A 17,768-nucleotide genomic window follows, 5' to 3' on the forward strand; every position below is an offset into this window, starting at 1 on the left:
GGCTGTGAAGAAATACTATTTATTTATAGTTGCAGATTCAAGATTCTTCGTATTCAATAGAATATTACCACATTTTTTGTATAGCTAATAATATTATTTTCAATTTGGTTACTTCGTTTTCATAATCAATACTGATGTCAATACATATCCCATAGTATCAATATCTCGTAATAGATATATTCATTACTATGAAGGAAGAGGACTTGCGGTATGTACAGTATATTCAAGATTCATGGGTCATATACCTTTTGGGAGAAACGAAGAATTAGAATATATTTCGGTCACTAACCACGTACGCATACACCATCCAAAAATCCAATAATATAAATTAATTATATAATATCGGTCTATTATAAGAAAATGGATTAGCATTATCTATATCCATAAGACATGATCAGATTATGCATGTTATTAAATTTGATACTGGAATCCTTGTCTCTGATAAAATTAGTGTATATTGGATGCAGTAGTACATCTAGAAACCTTTCTTATCCTTTTGTGGAGATTTTGTTTGTTAGCTACAAAATTATAGACTTTTAACAATGTTAAACAAACTTAACAGCAAAAATTATAGATTTCTCTAGGATGTTGTTGAAAGTCTATAATCCATATCCGGTCTGGTTTTCAACATTGACAAAAAAAATTAACCGGATTGAACATAGTTAGACGCTTCTCGTTCGTCCATTAAAATGCTCCAATCGAACGATCGAGAGTTATCCACCAGTTACATGAAAGTGTAAACAGATTTTTTTTTTGTAATAAAGTTTTATATTACCAGAAATTATTTTGCAAATTCAGTTAACAGTAGAACCCATTATAAACTGTATGCTACAATGCAAAACCATTTTTCTAAATATAAACAGAAATGGTCTCAAATATTTTTTCTCTGTTTTGGGCAGCGCCGGGATCGTGCACCGTCCTTCGTAGCCTTCTTTTCTCGAATTTTCCACTTCCTTCATGGCTGAATCAGCCTTCACCAAGTTGTGTAAGGTTGTCCTTTGTAAACTTTCTAATCATTTGCTTTCCATCCAAGGTTTCTTAGAGCTCAAGTAAACTCGTTGACCTTAAACAAACCAAAGCATCTTTATTGAGCCACTTAAGTAGTTAGATAGCATAATGGTACTTTGAACTGTACAGACATCACTTAATAACTGGAAATATTTTATTTGCCATCATCGCACATTTTTTAAGTAAAAATTTATCATTGAAGTGAAAGGCACAAAACGATCTTCTTTAAAAAAATATATATAGATAAAAGCTTAAGAATTCATGTTAAGACTCTGATATCTCACATTTGGTCCGCTTTAGTTGAGTTACTCGTCGAACTGAACATTTCATCACATTTTAGCAAAATTGGCCACTTTAGTAATTGAGGTAAATTGGAAAAGTAGAGACTATAGTCTTTCTTTTTTTGTTCGAAGTAGAGACTATAGTCTTATGATGAAAGTTTGAGACAAAAACCAGAATCCATTCAAATTGCTAAAAGAAACTCTACACCAAACCGAATTACTGTCACTATTTTTTCTTATAGTTTCATTTTTTATAAAATTGGTAGAGTCACAACCTAGAAAAAAAACAAAAAGAAACCAAATTATAAACCTTATTTTCGCTTCTAATTAAAACCGTATCACTATTTAAAAATTAATTATTTACTTATCTCTAGTATTCTCTACGTATGGCGCCCTCTATCCACAGGGCAAGAACCCATGCTAGTAGCTAAATAATTGGTGATTTTTTTTGTTATCCAAGAGTCAATGGACGAGATCTGGTTTACAAGTCACGGACCGTCCTACATTTTAAAATTTCTTTGGAACTACTTTGATAGAGAGATTTTTAAAGCCATAAATATTACAATCTCAAGATCAGTAATACAAGATCACAAACATCACATAACAAAAGGAAACAAAAGCGAGAAAGTTTATTCATTTCTTTGAAGAAACCGTTGATGAATCAGGCTCTTTCCATGCCGCTTGCCATTGCTTGTCATATAACGTCGTCTCTTCGAACAGACCCTTGAGTTTGTCTAAATCTTCGTTCTTGCGGATGAAAAGAACTCCGGCTACAGCCACAAACAAGAGTGTTTTGCAGAAGAAATTTCCCATTTGGTCGACTAGTCCTACTCCGGTAAGGCTATCAACAAAGTAAGCCATGAAGAACCCTATCATCGCAGCACGACCTGCCAGATAAACCCACCAAGAAAAACTTCAGATCATGTTTAGCTGCAAAGTACACATGATTTGGATCTTTAGCATGTTAGTGTTTTGGAAAATCACCATTGAGGAGTTCAGCTTCGGGTAGATGGTATCTCTTCATCCATGCCCACCATGGAATAATCGAGGTATCAAAGAGTACAGGCTCTTCGTTAGTAGTTGTTTCTGGGTTATCTTCAAGCCATTTTCTCCTCTTTGCCTCTGTAAATACAGAATCAGCACATTACACAAATAATCACTCACCTTCTTATACACTATAAAGAAACCGAAGCAGAAGCTTCCTAGTGACAGGGCATATGTATCCAAAGATTTCTTCATAGGTTTATGACATTCGTAAGTTGATTATGGTTTCTCAACCTATATCATTATCATGTCTTTGCTTATTCAAAATTCAACAATTGTTTCTACCATGTCTAAAGTCATTCCAAAATACAAAGATTTCTGTATATCCAAAAACACTAATTGGTTATCATATCTACAATCATTCCAAATTCAGCAAATTTTCAAATTCTCACAAGATCTAACAAAAGAACTTTTGATTGATTTCTACTTGTTTCTTGAACATTGTCAATTGAAACAACACATTTCCATAAACGATAACAACATTGAAGAAATGAAACAAAATTCGAGTTTAAAGAATCTAACCAGCAACGATTACAGAATCCCAGTCAGTTTTCCCCTCCTTCTCGAACTGTTTCAGATCCCAAGTTCCATTAACCCACTTCGCATCCTGGAATTTGATTTCCGTCGTAGTGGTCAGATCAATCTCTTCACCTTCTACGGCGCCGTTTTTAGAGGCGGAAGAGCTTTCCGCCGGAGATTTTACCGGAACCTCCTCTACAGCCACCGACGCAGGCTTCGGAATCTCCACGGTGGTTGCAGAGACTGAAGCCGACGCGGGTGTGGTCGAACCATTGTCGGAGGAGGAGGCTCGAGTGACGGAGACGAGAGAGAAACGCTTGGTGGAGAGGAGAGAAACAGAGATCTTGGGGATGAGATTAGGGTTCTGAAGTGAAGATGAGATCGGCGGGGAGAATAACGCCATTGATATGGACATTTGTTGCTCGCTCTCTCTCTCCTCTGCTCAGTTTTTCCAGAGATGGTATGAATGTGTGGTTTGAAATGAGCTTCGAGGGAAGCGAAAGAGATTTTATCGTTTATAGAATGGAACGTATGTCGTTTTCTTCCTTCATTTTAGGAAACTACGTAACGTTTTAATTCTATTAGTGGGCTTTAGAAATAAATAGAAGCCCATTTCATTTTAGCCTTCAGCCCAAAGAAAAGCAGAAATCATACATAAATCAAAATATTCTTTTTTTTTATTATTATAAATCAAAATATTCAAAACAATGATTTTTGTTACGAATTTTCTCGATTTGACTTGATTTGAGCAAGTCTTCGTCGTTTTTTTTTTTTTTTTTTTTCTTCGTCGTTTTTTTTTTTTTTTATATTAGCTATCGTGCGTTTTGGATTGATGAGGAAGTTGTCTTCTCCAAAAAGTGTTATCCAAATAATAAATATCATAACATTGAAATAGAATAATTTGTAAGCTTGAAAAGTCTTGACGTGGCATTGCGATTCGAGAAAAAAGTATTTGCAAATTTCGCAAACTTATGCGATCCAAAGAATAACAGAAATTCCACGTGGATGGCTCTAATTGGTTCACTGACGAAGCAGATGTATCAGATTTGCTTCGCGGCAAAGTTTCAACGCAGCGAGACGACCTCAATGTTTCAAGAACTTTCCGGAACTGCCCTTTTCCCCTGTTGATGCCCCTACACGTGTAGGGAAGGGTAATTTAATAAATGCTCAGCAAGGGCGTTATTGTCAAATTATCGCGAATCTTGTGGCCCTATAAATAACGAAAGTCTTCTCTTTTTCAGCAATATTTTCATTATCTCGTGATTGTACTCTTTTTTTTTTTCAATATTCTCTCTCTCAAACAACAGAAGAAAACAAATCATGGATGCGTTCTCTTCCTTCTTCGATTCTCAACCTGGTAGCAGAAGCTGGAGTTATGACTCTCTCAAGAACCTCCGTCAGATTTCTCCGGCCGTCCAGAATCATCTTAAGCGAGTAAGTCCTCCTCCTCGTCATAGATCGTTGTTTCTTGATTAGAGACGATTGCGATTCGATTGATGGAGTTTTTATTTCGTTTTCGTGGTTTTGATCGCTCTGGTTGTCTCTATTTCATCTCAATTTTCATGGAATTGGTTCCCGACTACGTATTATTGAACGAAACGTTGCGCTTGCAACTTCTCATAAGTTTCTAGGTTTTCCAATTTGCGTCGTTTTAGTTACTGTGGATGATCAAAGTGCTCTGATGAGAGGGAATTAGTTGGTCCATATCAAACTTACTATAATTGTCGTTATTACTTTGCTCTGCTTGTAATGCTTTAACTAACAAAGATCGTCTTGTTCGTATATCATGATCCATGTTTAAGTATAGCAAATCTTCTTTGGTTTCTTATGCTTCTGGTGGTATTTATAGGTTTACCTAACCTTGTGCTGTGCACTCGTTGCGTCTGCCTTTGGAGCTTATCTCCACGTGCTCTGGAACATCGGTGGTATTCTCACAACAATTGGATGCATTGGAAGCATGGTTTGGCTGCTTTCATGTCCTCCTTATGAACAAGTACGCGGGTTTAACTTACCTCTTTTCTTAAGTTTTTGTGCTCCTTGTTGTATAGTCTTGTTTTCCTTAGACATTGTCGTTCCTTTTGTTGCAGCAAAAGAGGCTTTCACTACTGTTTCTCTCTGCCGTTCTTGAAGGCGCATCAGTTGGCCCATTGATTAAAGTAGCAGTTGATGTTGACCCAAGGTGCGTTGTTGTTGTTATTGACAAAATGTTCATGTTAAAGTTTTGTGCTTAAGACTTCTCTAAGAGCTGACAAGTTATTATCTTTCTATTTTTGTTTGTTACTTCAGCATCTTGATCACTGCGTTTGTCGGAACTGCAATAGCATTTGTCTGTTTCTCAGCAGCAGCGATGCTTGCAAGACGCAGAGAGTATCTCTACCTCGGAGGACTGCTTTCATCTGGCTTGTCCATGCTAATGTGGCTTCAGTTTGCCTCTTCGATCTTCGGTGGCTCTGCATCTATCTTTAAATTTGAGGTACTAAACAGAATGTCTCTCGTGTGTAAAGATGTGGTTTTTTTTGTGGTTCATCTTTCTTTCTCAGACTTCTCATCGCTGTTGTGAAATATCTTTTGAGTGCAGCTCTACTTCGGACTCTTGATCTTTGTGGGATACATGGTGGTGGACACACAAGAGATTATAGAGAAGGCGCATCTTGGTGACATGGACTACGTGAAACACGCGTTGACCCTTTTCACTGATTTTGTAGCTGTGTTTGTTCGTATTCTCATCATAATGGTAAGTTCATTTGTCGCTGAAACTTAAGTAATGGTGTTTTCTCCGTTAATAAACCTCTCCACTGATGAGTGTTTTTGCTGTACAGTTGAAGAACTCGGCAGATAAAGAAGAGAAGAAGAAGAAAAGGAGAAACTAAGACTTCAGAGTGACAAGAAAGCTGGATGAGTGAATCTTATAAACACATGAAAGCTATGGTTTTTTTTTACTTGTTAGGACACACTGTTGTCAACAACAAATGTTACGTGAATTGCTTGTTCCTCTTATCGCATAAGAATTGGCTTCAGATTGTAAATGGCGCTTTCGTTGTTCTTTTCAATATCCTGAGGATGTTTAAAGTTTTGGTTCTACTGTTCTATTCGCGTTGAAGCTAAGAATAATTACAGAGAAAGAGTAAACCCTTGAATCAAGATCCTTTACGGGGCAGTTTAGATTTTTGTCAGCAAATTAGAGTTGTATCTAAAAACTGGCTTAATATTAACTCTAAAACGGTCATTATGGTTGATCTGAGATCCTCCTAATGTTTCTCGGTTGATGCAAGACGTAACTTTGTTTCCTAAGTGAGAACGAAAACGACACACATCCCTTTCCTCATAAGGATAGTTTCTTTTAAAAACCACACGTTCCTTACCTAAGCAATTTCCTGAAAAACCAAAATAGGGGATGGCGAGACTTTGGAACATTTCGCACTCGATAACAAAACATGAATTCCTCCACTGATAACATACATACCCCTAAAGATATGAAGATCATACAAGCCCATGGAAATAATTTCATGATTATCATTCTCAGTGATAAGTGGGTGGTTTACATGTCCATGCTAATGTGGCTCAGAATTTATGAGTTTGCCGCTTTGTTACTTTCCATTGGTCATAGACAGTGGCGGAGCCAGAAATTTCTTTGACTGGAAGCATATAAAAATATAAATAATTTAATAAATAAGGGCATTAATAGAACACTACTAAATTACACTAAGTTTTGAAAATTGGGGGCGAATGACCATGCTAATGCATGTGGCTCCGCCACTGGTCATAGACTCACAGTAATGCTTTAAAGTTTAAATTGCAAGAATGTTCTGTTTTATTCAAATGTTGAATTCGGCCAAAAACTTCCACTATTAAATAGAAAATTCTTTATTTATCTTCTTCACAGATATTAGTCTCATGCTGTACATGGCCAAAAGTCGTTTTTGGACTTGGTTTTGTTATTTTCCAATTCTTAAGCTTTTCGTAGTCATGTCCTAGGTGAAAATATTGTTTATTTTTTGCTTGGCTTAAATTAATTCCCAGTAGACTACTAGGAACAAAAAGTAAGAAAGCGAAAATCCCAGAACATGATTCCTTGATTTGTGTAAGGGAGTAAGTATGGTTCAAACGGGGAATTTTCATTTACAGGAACAGGACTATAAACATTATTCGTGATACCCAAAATCACTGTGGTTACCAAAACAATATAGAGAAATTCCTTTTTTTTTTCCAAGGAAAACATTATTCGGATAAAAAGAATTAAAGAGCTTGGACCTAAATAATTTTTTTATGTAATTGTTTGTCATTTTGTGCTGTAGTGGTTGTGTTTTTATTAGCATGAATGTGAATTGTAAGCAGATCATCATTTGGTATTCTTTGTTTTTATTTAAGCACTACTCGTGCATTACCTTTTGTATTTTTAACCTTATCTCATCCATTAGTTCCATCGCCTCATCTCCACCGTCCGAGTTCTAATGGTCACTACATTATTCCATCAAAATTTGCGTAAATTGATTAGCAAGCAGTCCAATTAGGTTTACGAGTTTTTTACCGTCTCGTTTACGTTTTTACGCTGTAACTTCAACACGATATATAATTTTTAATTTTGTATTGCGATTGCAGAATTATTTGACGTTGTACTTAAATAATTATATTGTTTCCCTATACACCTCTCTTGGGAAACTACTATTATTTGATTGAGACTCCACATTATTTTTGGAGTTACGTTTTCCACAATTTGCTTTTTCCTCGAAATGAAAAACCTAATTTTCGATACATCTTTATCCTAGCATGTTATAATTTCACCAAACCTCAAAATTATGTGGATCTTGATCATGGATGATTGCATATTTAATTTAAAAAATTATCTCTATAGTTAACTTTAGTGGGAATAGTATAATACGCGTAGACACGGAGTAATGTACATAAATTAGTTCACTAATCACATTCACGAAAGGAAAGAAGTGGGACCCATCATTACAAATACTTTAACCAAATCAAACGGTGCAGAAGAGAGTTGTGTCCATGATCGTCGTCATTACGGCCGGTGACTTCACAAAACCTTTCATTTTATTTTATTTTATTTTGTTTGTGATATTTCAGAATCCATTAATAAATGTAAATATTCATTTACCAAACGTCATGCCATCACATACTTAACAATACTTAACCTAATCTTATAACCTAGTCTAATCTTTATCAAAAGGACAATCAATTATTTACATCAACATCTACAATTTTATATGTAAAAGTGAAACAAAATATATGGTTTATTTCATCTTTCCTTCTTGGCCTTCTTTAAAAAACTGTTTCTTTCTTGGTTCAACACTTGAATCGTTACATTTTATAAAGGAAAAGTTATTTGTGATTAAATCTACTTACTTATTGTATATCACTGAAATGAGATTGAGCAATAGAAGAAATCTTAGTTTAATTTGTAGTTAACAGAGAATTAATAATTTAGCTTTCAGTATAACGTTGTAAATATTTAACTGTAATAAACATATTTACCTGTATAAAGGAATTTTAATTAGTGAAATTTAAATTTCAGTAATTTGTATTTTTTTTCAATCAAGATTCTACTATAGTCCATTATCTTATCATTAATTTTTTTTAGCTAATATTTTCTTATGACTGTAATTATTGTTGTCATTATTAAATATTAATTATGTTCGTTGGAATATAAAAGGAAAAAACAAACAAGGAGAAAAGTCTATAGTCAACAAGAAGGAACCATGAGGCACAAGCAATGATATTCCTCCAGCCCCTCATCGTCACTTTCTAACCATTAGAGGTTTCTATACATTATTGAGATTAAACCTATAATTATTATTATCTTTTTTTTTGGTAAAGAAATGCTTCAAATCTGTATATATTCCATTCATGGCGTTTGGTGCGTTTTAGACGCAAAGAAATACATTCAAACCAATAACTAAAATTAGTTAATGTTATATGTCATTTTTCATTTATTATTTAAAACTTTAACCATTAAATATTTTTAATAAAGTATGGGATGAGATCACTTATAATTATATATATTTTTAAAAGCTTGAATATATATATTCTGTTCATGGCGTTTGCTGCCTTTAACACACAATTAGAAAGAAGCGCTGAAATTAGTTCATTGTTATGTGTCATTCAATTTATAATTTAATATTTAACCATGTTTGATATATATGGACCAAACGTTCTAAGGTAACCAATTTACACACTGTAAGTGTAAATCAAATGAAAATATCCATTTAAGTAACTAAGTAAATGAAAAATCTCAAAGTAAGTATACAATTAAAAGTTCTAATAAAAACTTAATAATATAAAAAGCTAAGTAAGGAGAGGAGGAAGCTGAAACATTAACTTCATAGCTATACAAAAGAGCCATTTTTGATTTTACATACACAAACACTCTCTCTCTCTCTCTAACCTCACCACTTTCTCTCTCTTTCCCTTTTTCACAGCCATTTGTTAGATTCCTCTCTCTCTCTCTCTCTCTCTCTCTCTCTCTCTCTCTCTCTCTCTCTCTTTTATATTGGATTGTATTAGACTGATTTGCTCAATGAACCGAAAGGAAAAAAAAAATCTCTGAATTTTTCTCTTCCGTTGTTTCGGTTTCTAAATTTTCTGGGTTGTTCTTATTTTCCTCGGACTTTTACTTTCTTGAATTTTCTCAGAAGAAGTTTTTTTTCACTCTTGTTTGTGGGGTTTTTATTATTGGCTTCTATTAGTTTTTCTGCAGGAAAAAAAACCTTTTCTGGGTTTTTCTTCGCAGAGAAGCTTCTCAATATCCAGTTTTTGTATAGCTCAATAATATACAAAACCAATAATCATAAACTCAGTTTCTCAGAGTCTCTTATTCTTGTGAAATTATATATATTAATTTTTGAAAAAAGAGGGAAAAGGAAAAGATGGGAAAGCAAGGGCCTTGCTATCACTGTGGAGTTACAAGTGAGTTCTTGTTTTCTCCAAAATTTAGATTTGATTTTTGAGAAAACTGTGTCCAAAGTTTGAGCTAATTACTAGTTGTTTAATAATCTATCGAAGAACTGCTTCAGTTGATAATGCAACATGAACAAACATTGATCAATATGAAATGATTTGGTTGTGTCTGTGTTTATGACCTTAAGCACACGTTGTGGGTCCTTTGCTGTTCTGATCACTCTTATTGAGCTTTGAATGTTCTGTAATGTGTAGTGAAGTCAATAAAGTTTGGCAAGTTTAGATCTTTAGTTTGTTTTTAAAATGCTCAGTTGTGTTGAATCCAAACTCAAATCTAACTCTGATTGACATTGAAGAGCTAACATGATGTTCGATCTTGAGAGATCATTGCTCTAATCTTCTTATGAAATGTCTATAATTTGTGACATTTGTTTGTAAACAGGTACACCACTATGGCGAAACGGGCCACCAGAGAAGCCGGTACTGTGCAATGCGTGTGGTTCGAGATGGAGAACGAAGGGAACATTAGTAAACTACACACCGCTTCATGCTCGTGCTGAAGGTGATGAGATTGAGATTGAGGATCACAGAGCTCAAAGGATAATGATCAAGGGAATGTCTGTGAACAAAAAGATTCCAAAGAGGAAATTATATCAAGAAAATTTCACTATTAAAAGAGCTAACTTGGAATTCAACAACGGTTTCAAGATGAAGGCTTTAGAAGAAGAAGCTAGCAATAGATCGAGTTCAGGATCGGTTGTATCGAACTCCGAGAGCTGTGATCAATCTAATGCGTGGGAAACGACTTTTCCTTGCAAGAGGAGGACATGCGTGGGGCGTCCAAAGGCGGCTTCTTCTGTTGAGAAGCTCACAAAGGATCTCTACAGTATTCTACAAGAACAACAATCTTCTTGTCTCTCTGGTTCTTCTGAGGAAGATTTGCTTTTTGAGAACGAATCACCAATGGTGATAGGACATGGGAGTGTTCTTATGAGAGATCCTCACTCTCGAGAAGAGGAATCTGAAGCTAGCTCACTCTTGGCTGAGAGCAGCAAGTCCTCATCAATGCATTCTGTTAAATTTGGTGGAAAAGCTATAAAGCAGGAGCTGTTCAAGAGGTAGATAACTTTTGAAAGCCTTCTAGACAAGAAAGGCTAAGATTGCCTTGCGAAGAATCTGATTTAGTATCAATGATGTTTTGGTTGCAGGACCAAATCTCAAGCCTTGGGAAGACATAGTTTATCACTCTGTAACATAGATTTGAAGGTAGATTCATTTGGCAACTCCCAACTATGTTGTTTCCTCAGAAACGATATGAATGCCTTACGATGGAAACTGTTTGCAGGATGTTTTCAACTTTGATGAGTTCATGGAAAAATTCACAGAGGAAGAACAGCAAAAACTGATGAAATTACTTCCTCAAGTTGACTCTGTTGATCTTCCTGATAGGTTTTAACTCAATGCAACTTCAGTATTAACAGGTTTTTTAAGCGGCTACTTCGAGTTCTTACAGTTATTGTTTTCTCGTTTTGCCAGCCTCAGAAGCATGTTTGAGAGTTCTCAATTCCAAGAGAACTTCTCCTTGTTTCAGCGACTTGTGGCAGATGGTGTTTTTGAGACATCTTCATCTTCATCTTCTTCCTCTAGATCAAAACTTGAAGACATCAAGACACTTGCAAAGCTTGCTCTATCCGATCCTAACAAATCACATTTGTTGGAAAGCTATGACCTGCTCAAGGTTTTCAACATAAACTATTCTTGACACAAATAGTTTCTATACTTGGCTTTTGTTCACTTAAACCTTTGCTTCAGGAACAGAGAAAAGGGATTGAAGACTCTGTTACTGCAACATCAAGGGTCTCAAACCCGAATCTATCGAATAATCATAGTCTTGTTACCATTGAAAGACCTTGTGAAAGCTTAAACCAAAACTTCTCAGGTTACTCAAGATTCTTGAATCATGTCAATTCCATAAACTTTCTGCAATAAACTCAGTCCGTTTCTGATTTTTTTTTTGAGTTTTGTCATTCTCCAGAGAAAAGGGTTGTGATGAGGAGCCCCAAAGACGTGATGAAGATTAGATCAAACCTCATGGAAACCGAAGAGTTTTTAGAGAACAGTGTCTCTTCCTTTAACCCTATGAGCAAAGCTTGCTCTATGATGTTTAGCTATGAAGAGAACGATATTTCTGACCAAGATCTTCTTCTTGATGTTCCGCCGAATGGATCATTCCCTCAAGCAGAGCTTCTTCACATGATATGATATAGAAGAAAAAGTTTCTCAAACTCATTGGTGTTTCTCAAAACAAAGGCTTAAAAAAGACTGACTTTATAAAGATATCTCTCTATCTCTAATGATTGAAGAGAAAACTCTTTTACAATTTAGGCTCTTCTGAGAAAATGAGGTCAAATGAGATTAGGAATTGCAGTCTTGCAGATATAAAAAAAGAAGAAGGATTTTTATGTATGAGCTCTTTTTGGTGATCATATATATATATATATATATATACATATACTGTCTTTTTGTTCTTGTTAAACTCGAAGAACAAGAAAGTTCTTTTTAGTAGAAAACCTTTTCTCAAAAAGTTCAGTTTTGTGCTCTCATCTTATACAAAATCATTTTGATATTTTACACGGGTTTTTTTTATAAAAATAAATATTAAGCAACTTATTTAGAGTTTTGTTTTACGTGTAAAAAGAAAATTCAGAAAAAGTACCTCTTGTATGTGTTAATTAGACGTACGAAATGAAATTTTGGTAATCTATTTTATTAAAACCTGGCATCGTGAAAACAAACTTTTATCAAATGTTACACTTTCTAATTTAAAATTACTGTTTTCTTTACTTTCATCGAACCTTAATTGGTTAACGTTGTGGGGCCCATACTAACAAACGGGTTTGTATATGAACTTTATTTTTTTTATAAATTAGAGAAAAATTAATTACTCAAAACAGTCAAACTCTCCACTAATTCTTTTCATCAACACTTTACCAGGAAAAAAATTCCGGTGACTGTTAGTTTCGCGTGAGCCGGAGAATAAAAGCACGCGAGGTAGAAGACGAAGATGATCGATCTTTGGTTTAGTCTTGGCGATTCTCTCTGGTTATACATTTTTGGATTCCTTGTTTCGTTTTTATGAATTTCGTCGATACTCACCGTCTTCTCCACTAATTCTCTTCAACACTCTACCAGATTGTTTTTACCGGTGACTGTTAGTTTCGTGGGAATCGGAGAGAAGACTTACGCGAGGTAGAAGAAGAAGAAGATCGATTAGTCATTTACTCTTCGCGATTCTCTCTGGTAATCGATTTTTCGTGGATCGTGTTTACTGATTTTCCCCCCATCTGTGAAGCTCAAAGAGAACGATTATCCAGGTTCGTGTTTCTTCTCACTCTCAATGATCTCAAACACGAAAATCGTTTCGACTTAAATCGATTCACTCTTCATCTCAACGCCACATTCATATATTATTCACCACACTGTTTCATACGATCTCTGTTCACGATCGGAGAAAAACATTCCTAGAAAATCGAGTACCACAAATTAGATTATATGTGTTAATATAGTTTCCGTAGCTCTCTCTTGGAATTTTGTAACCTGAGAAATTTTAATAAAAGACGATTCCGGTTGTTAAAGTTTCTTATTTTTGTGTTGATTACTTGATTTTGTAGAAATTGAAACCATCGAACTGATTATCGATCGATAACATAAGAAATTGAGTTTCTGCACTTATGCAATGTTTCCACAGGAAGATGGATCGTTCTCATAAGCGAGAATTTGTCTACGCCATTCGAGATTACCCACTTGGCTGTGGAACTCACTTCAATGCTGCTCCGTTTTATCTTCCTCCTCAGAGATCAAACAAGAATCCAAGAAATGGTGATGTACTTCGTCTCAAACAAGAGCCAGAGTTTCACGATCACGTCGTTGCAGCTCCTAGACCTAAAGGAATCTGCTTCAAACAAGAGCCACCTTTTAGAAGCTCTTATCAGGATCGTGTCGTTGCAGCTCTTCTTAAAGCTAAAGGAGCTTGTTCTAAACAAGAAGCAGCGTTTAGAAACCCTGATCATCAACATGATCCCCGTGAGAAAGTGCTTGAGGTCTTGCGTGTTTTCAAAGATGTTTTCAAACAGTTGGATCGTGATAAGCAAGCAAGACGAGGTGGAGATCTATTCGAGGCAACAGCTAGGATAGACATCAAAACACAAGCTGTCTTAGAGAAAATGGGGAAACAAGTGAACACAGAGAAGAGAATCGGACAAGTCCCTGGAATCCAAGTTGGAGATGAGTTTCAGTACAAAACCGAACTTCGTCTTATCGGGCTTCATTTCAAGACGATGTGTGGGATCGACTATATGAAGATCGGAGATGTTAAGCTTGCGACAAGCATCGTTGCCTCAAAAGGATATGGCTACAATGACAAGATTGATTCTGATGTGGTGGTTTATACAGGTGAAGGAGGAAACGTTATAAGCAGGGGAAAGATTACTGAAGATCAGAAATTGGTAAAAGGTAATTTAGCTTTGGCTAATAGCATGACGCATAGGAGTGAAGTGAGAGTGATACGTGGGGAAGAGAGTTGGGATCGAAAAGGGAAGCGGTATGTGTATGATGGATTGTATTTGGTTGATAAATACTGGTTAGAGAAAGAAGCTAGAGGTACGACTGTTTACAAGTTTAAGCTTTGTAGAATTCCTGGTCAACCTCCTTTGACTTGAGAATAATTTTATCAGATAACTAAAATAAATCTCTATGATTTTGCAATAAGGTTTTTAGGTTGATGATGGTTCAGAAAGTTGGTCAAACATGCTTCATTTTTTTTTTTTTTTTAAAGGTACAAAACGTTGGTCAAAGTGAGCGAGGTAATTTTTTATGTAAAAAATAGTAAAACTCTTATTTATGATTGTTTGTCATTTATTATTTGATTTTTGGTGTTTATTTGAGATTTTTTTTTTTAGGATTAGTAATAGAAGTTTTTTTTATCGAGGTAGAATTTTTACATCAAACTTTTTTAACGAGATGAATAATAGAATTGTTTTTAGAACTAGTAAACTGTATTTAATTTTGCAATTTTTTTTAAAAAAGTGACGATTAGATATCGATTGTAGATTTACCATATATTTCTTGATCTGTTTATAGTAATTTAAAAATTTGAAAACGATTACAAATATTTCATTTTCCTTTTATAACAAGATATGGGCTTTTTGTTTTGACTTGTAAATCCATTAAACCATTAAAACCCTAAACCCTTGCGTCTCCCATCTCTATATTTAAAGAGAGAGTAGAGCGCCATCACCGATCAGCACCTCGAAGAAAAAAAAGCCACAGCTTAAGGCTTTTACATTGTTACGATCGAGCTGATAATTGGTAAGTAGATCCAGAACCCTTATATCTACCTCTCTGTAACATATCTTCACGTTCCATCTTGTGGTTTGCAAGTTATGAAAGATTCACAAGGGCTATTTTTACGCAGCGTACATATCCAACTATTCTGGCGAGAGTTGGTTTGTTTGGATAGTCAAATCAATCTAGATTCTCAAGACTACCTAGTTTTATCTCTCTCGGTTGAGATATAAACCGAGTTTAGCCTCCATATCATTGAAACGTCGTGCTCATCAAATCTGTCCAAAAGGGAAGAAGAGAGTACGTAGCGGGTAATCAAATGGCCAAGGTAAGGACTTTTCACTTTCCCAAATGCGTTTTATTATTCTTTACCTTCCTCTAGCCTATGTTTAATCAACCAAAGCATACCTACGAGATGATCAGCAATATGAATCATCTCGATTTTAATCGTAGAATATGACTATATATCATATATATATATATATATATATATATACACATATATATATATATAAGTAGACATGATTTCTTGTGTATTTTTTGATGTTTATCTACTACTTGTATGAATGAACCTTAAATCATATAAAATGATCTAAAACTGGAATTAGGTATTGATATTTTTGGGTGTGGATTCACTAGTATGCATGTTTAAACACTAGGATTTAATACAGTATTGCATAAGATGCATGTTCATGATGTGTCATGAGTATCCGGTGGGGATACAAGTTGCCATGTTTCGGGCACATGGGGCGGTTTCGGTCCGCGTGGTGTTAGTAAGGTTGGGAAGCCCCCCTTACGTCACGCTCAATGTTGGTGACACGCTCGGATCCCAACACCAGTTTCCTAATAAGGCTGAAAAGTCTGTGTGTGAAGATCTTCGTTCTGATCAAAAGGCTGACAAGTCAGTGTCTGAAGATCTTTGGTCTGATCATTGAAAAGGCTGACAAGTCTTGTGTGTGAAGATCTTCGATTTGATCAAAAGGCTGACAAGTCTGTGTGTGAAGATCTTTGATCTGATCAAAAAGCTGATGGAACATGTGTGTGTGGTTGGACTCCCATGTGTCCTGAGTGAGTGCTATAGGCACTATATTTGCCGAGACTTGCAAGAGTCGTGAGTTGCAGATCGTTTGTGGTGAACTTGTGAGTCCCCAAGTCTCACTGAGTAATGCAAATTACTCAACTATATACCCTTTCTTCCATTATTTCAGGTAAGTAAAGACAGAAGTTCGAGTTCGTAGTCTGCTCACAGGTTTTCGTGAAGTAATCCAAAGAGAAAAGTCAAGCTATCTAGTCTGTGTGGCTGAGACGGGTTTCCCAACATTGTTGTCCATGTCTTGTGTGGCGAGAGACCGGTGTTCCAACATGCCTGCTTTTTCTGTTGATAAGTTTGAAGAAGTTGAATCAGTTGATATGATTGTGAAGAAAGCTGGCTTCAGTTTACCAACTCATGGTAATATTGGGAAGGGAAGATTGGTTTCAGATAAGAGGAAGATTCTTCCATTTTATGGAAGTAAAGTTAAACCTCTAAGTACAGAGGAAGCTATGAGACTAATTGCTTCACATAGCAAAACAAGAAAAATTTCACATTCATCTACTTATATTCATAGGAAGTTTATGCCAGCTAAAGTTCTCCAAAAACAAAGAAACTCTCCAGAGAAGAAGAAGAAGATGTTTAGTAATGCAACTGCACTAAAAGCAAAGACTCATCAACAAACTCAAAACATAGATGATCAAAGGCGGTCAAATCAACTTGGACGTATCCCGGTTATGCAAGAAAACCATATTACCAAAGCTTGTAGCCCACGTGAGAAAGTTCTCAAGGCACTGCGTCTTTTCAGAATTAAGTATAAAGAGCTGGATCGAGACAGAGTAGTGTGGCGTGGAGAATCAAAGTCTGCCGCAGGTAGGTTAGTTTTTGATACATTGGCTAGCCTCGTGCGTGAAGGGAAGCAAGTGAATGCTGAAAAAATGATTGGATCAGTCCCTGGAGTCAAAATTGGAGACGACTTTCAGTTCAAAACAGAACTCAGCATTATTGGTCTCCATTTCAACATTCAAGGTGGCATTGATTACATAAGTAGAGGAGGTTTGAAACTAGCTACAAGCATTGTTTCATCGGAAGGTAATAATGGTTACATCGATAGATTTGACTCTGATGTGTTGTTTTACTCTGGCCAAGGAGGTAACGTGAGGAGCAAGGATCCGAAACTAATCAAAGACCAGAAGCTTGTTACGGGTAATTTGGGTTTAGCTAATAGCATGAGGGAAAAGAATCCAGTGAGAGTGATTGTTGGCAAAAAGAACTTGGACCAGAGGGAGAGAGGAAAACGTTACGTGTATGTTGGGTTATATTTGGTTCAAGAGTACTGGCGAGAGAGAGGACCTAGAGGTAATGTTTTGTTTAAGTTCAAGCTTTGCAGAGCCTCTGGTCAGCCTCCAATTGACTTGAGAGATTACTGTTAGATGATTTTTGTTTTTTTGTTTTTTGTTTTCATGGTAAAACTACATATCAAATCTGCTTCTGTTTTTTTTTTTCCCCTCCTTTGTGTTACAAACAAAAAAAGCAGTGAACAATCTTCTTCTTTCTTTTAAGCATTAGCTTTTTTCTTCTATATACCCCTTAATTTCTTATCGACAAACCTGAAATTAGAGAACCAAAATTAG

The 17,768-nt window shown here is 35.6% G+C and overlaps 5 protein-coding genes across 6 annotated transcripts; 4 read left to right on the forward strand and 1 right to left on the reverse strand.

The window, feature by feature from the left end:
- Nucleotides 1-1,794: 1,794 nt before the first annotated feature.
- LOC18016328 (light-harvesting complex-like protein 3 isotype 2, chloroplastic) lies at nt 1,795-3,353 on the reverse strand. Its single transcript, XM_006398343.2, has 3 exons — nt 2,856-3,353; nt 2,274-2,411; nt 1,795-2,176 (listed from the first exon to the last, which is right to left on the reverse strand). The coding sequence occupies exons 1-3, from the start codon at nt 3,265-3,267 to the stop codon at nt 1,923-1,925; spliced, it is 804 nt and encodes a 267-aa protein (XP_006398406.1). The 5' UTR covers nt 3,268-3,353; the 3' UTR covers nt 1,795-1,922.
- Nucleotides 3,354-4,094: 741 nt separating this feature from the next.
- Nucleotides 4,095-5,989, forward strand: LOC18016329 (bax inhibitor 1). The gene is made up of 6 exons (XM_006398344.2): nt 4,095-4,286; nt 4,702-4,845; nt 4,940-5,031; nt 5,139-5,325; nt 5,431-5,586; nt 5,672-5,989. Exons 1-6 carry the CDS (start codon nt 4,173-4,175, stop codon nt 5,720-5,722), a joined length of 744 nt encoding a protein of 247 aa, XP_006398407.1. The 5' UTR covers nt 4,095-4,172; the 3' UTR covers nt 5,723-5,989.
- A 3,262-nt stretch (nt 5,990-9,251) lies between these two features.
- LOC18016331 (GATA transcription factor 27) lies at nt 9,252-12,303 on the forward strand. 2 transcript variants are annotated; one of them, XM_024155188.1, is made up of 7 exons: nt 9,252-9,770; nt 10,204-10,879; nt 10,970-11,027; nt 11,107-11,210; nt 11,298-11,499; nt 11,580-11,700; nt 11,797-12,303. In XM_024155188.1, exons 1-7 carry the CDS (start codon nt 9,731-9,733, stop codon nt 12,021-12,023), a joined length of 1,428 nt encoding a protein of 475 aa, XP_024010956.1. In that variant the 5' UTR covers nt 9,252-9,730; the 3' UTR covers nt 12,024-12,303. The 2 variants fall into 2 exon arrangements, with proteins under 2 accessions (XP_024010956.1, XP_006398409.1); XM_006398346.2 differs by having other exon boundaries at nt 9,253-9,770; nt 11,574-11,700.
- A 405-nt stretch (nt 12,304-12,708) lies between these two features.
- LOC18016332 (YDG domain-containing protein At5g47150) lies at nt 12,709-14,695 on the forward strand. The gene is made up of 3 exons (XM_006398347.2): nt 12,709-12,863; nt 12,954-13,135; nt 13,510-14,695. Exon 3 carries the CDS (start codon nt 13,514-13,516, stop codon nt 14,477-14,479), a length of 966 nt encoding a protein of 321 aa, XP_006398410.1. The 5' UTR covers nt 12,709-12,863; nt 12,954-13,135; nt 13,510-13,513; the 3' UTR covers nt 14,480-14,695.
- Nucleotides 14,696-16,466: 1,771 nt separating this feature from the next.
- On the forward strand, nt 16,467-17,567 carry LOC18016333 (YDG domain-containing protein At5g47160). Its single transcript, XM_006398348.1, has one exon. The coding sequence runs from the start codon at nt 16,467-16,469 to the stop codon at nt 17,565-17,567; it is 1,101 nt and encodes a 366-aa protein (XP_006398411.1).
- The last annotated feature ends 201 nt before the right edge of the window (nt 17,568-17,768 follow it).

The sequence above is a fragment of the Eutrema salsugineum genome, unplaced genomic scaffold (genome assembly GCF_000478725.1).
Source record: "Eutrema salsugineum unplaced genomic scaffold, Eutsalg1_0 scaffold_20, whole genome shotgun sequence".
Classification (NCBI taxonomy): domain Eukaryota; kingdom Viridiplantae; phylum Streptophyta; class Magnoliopsida; order Brassicales; family Brassicaceae; genus Eutrema; species Eutrema salsugineum.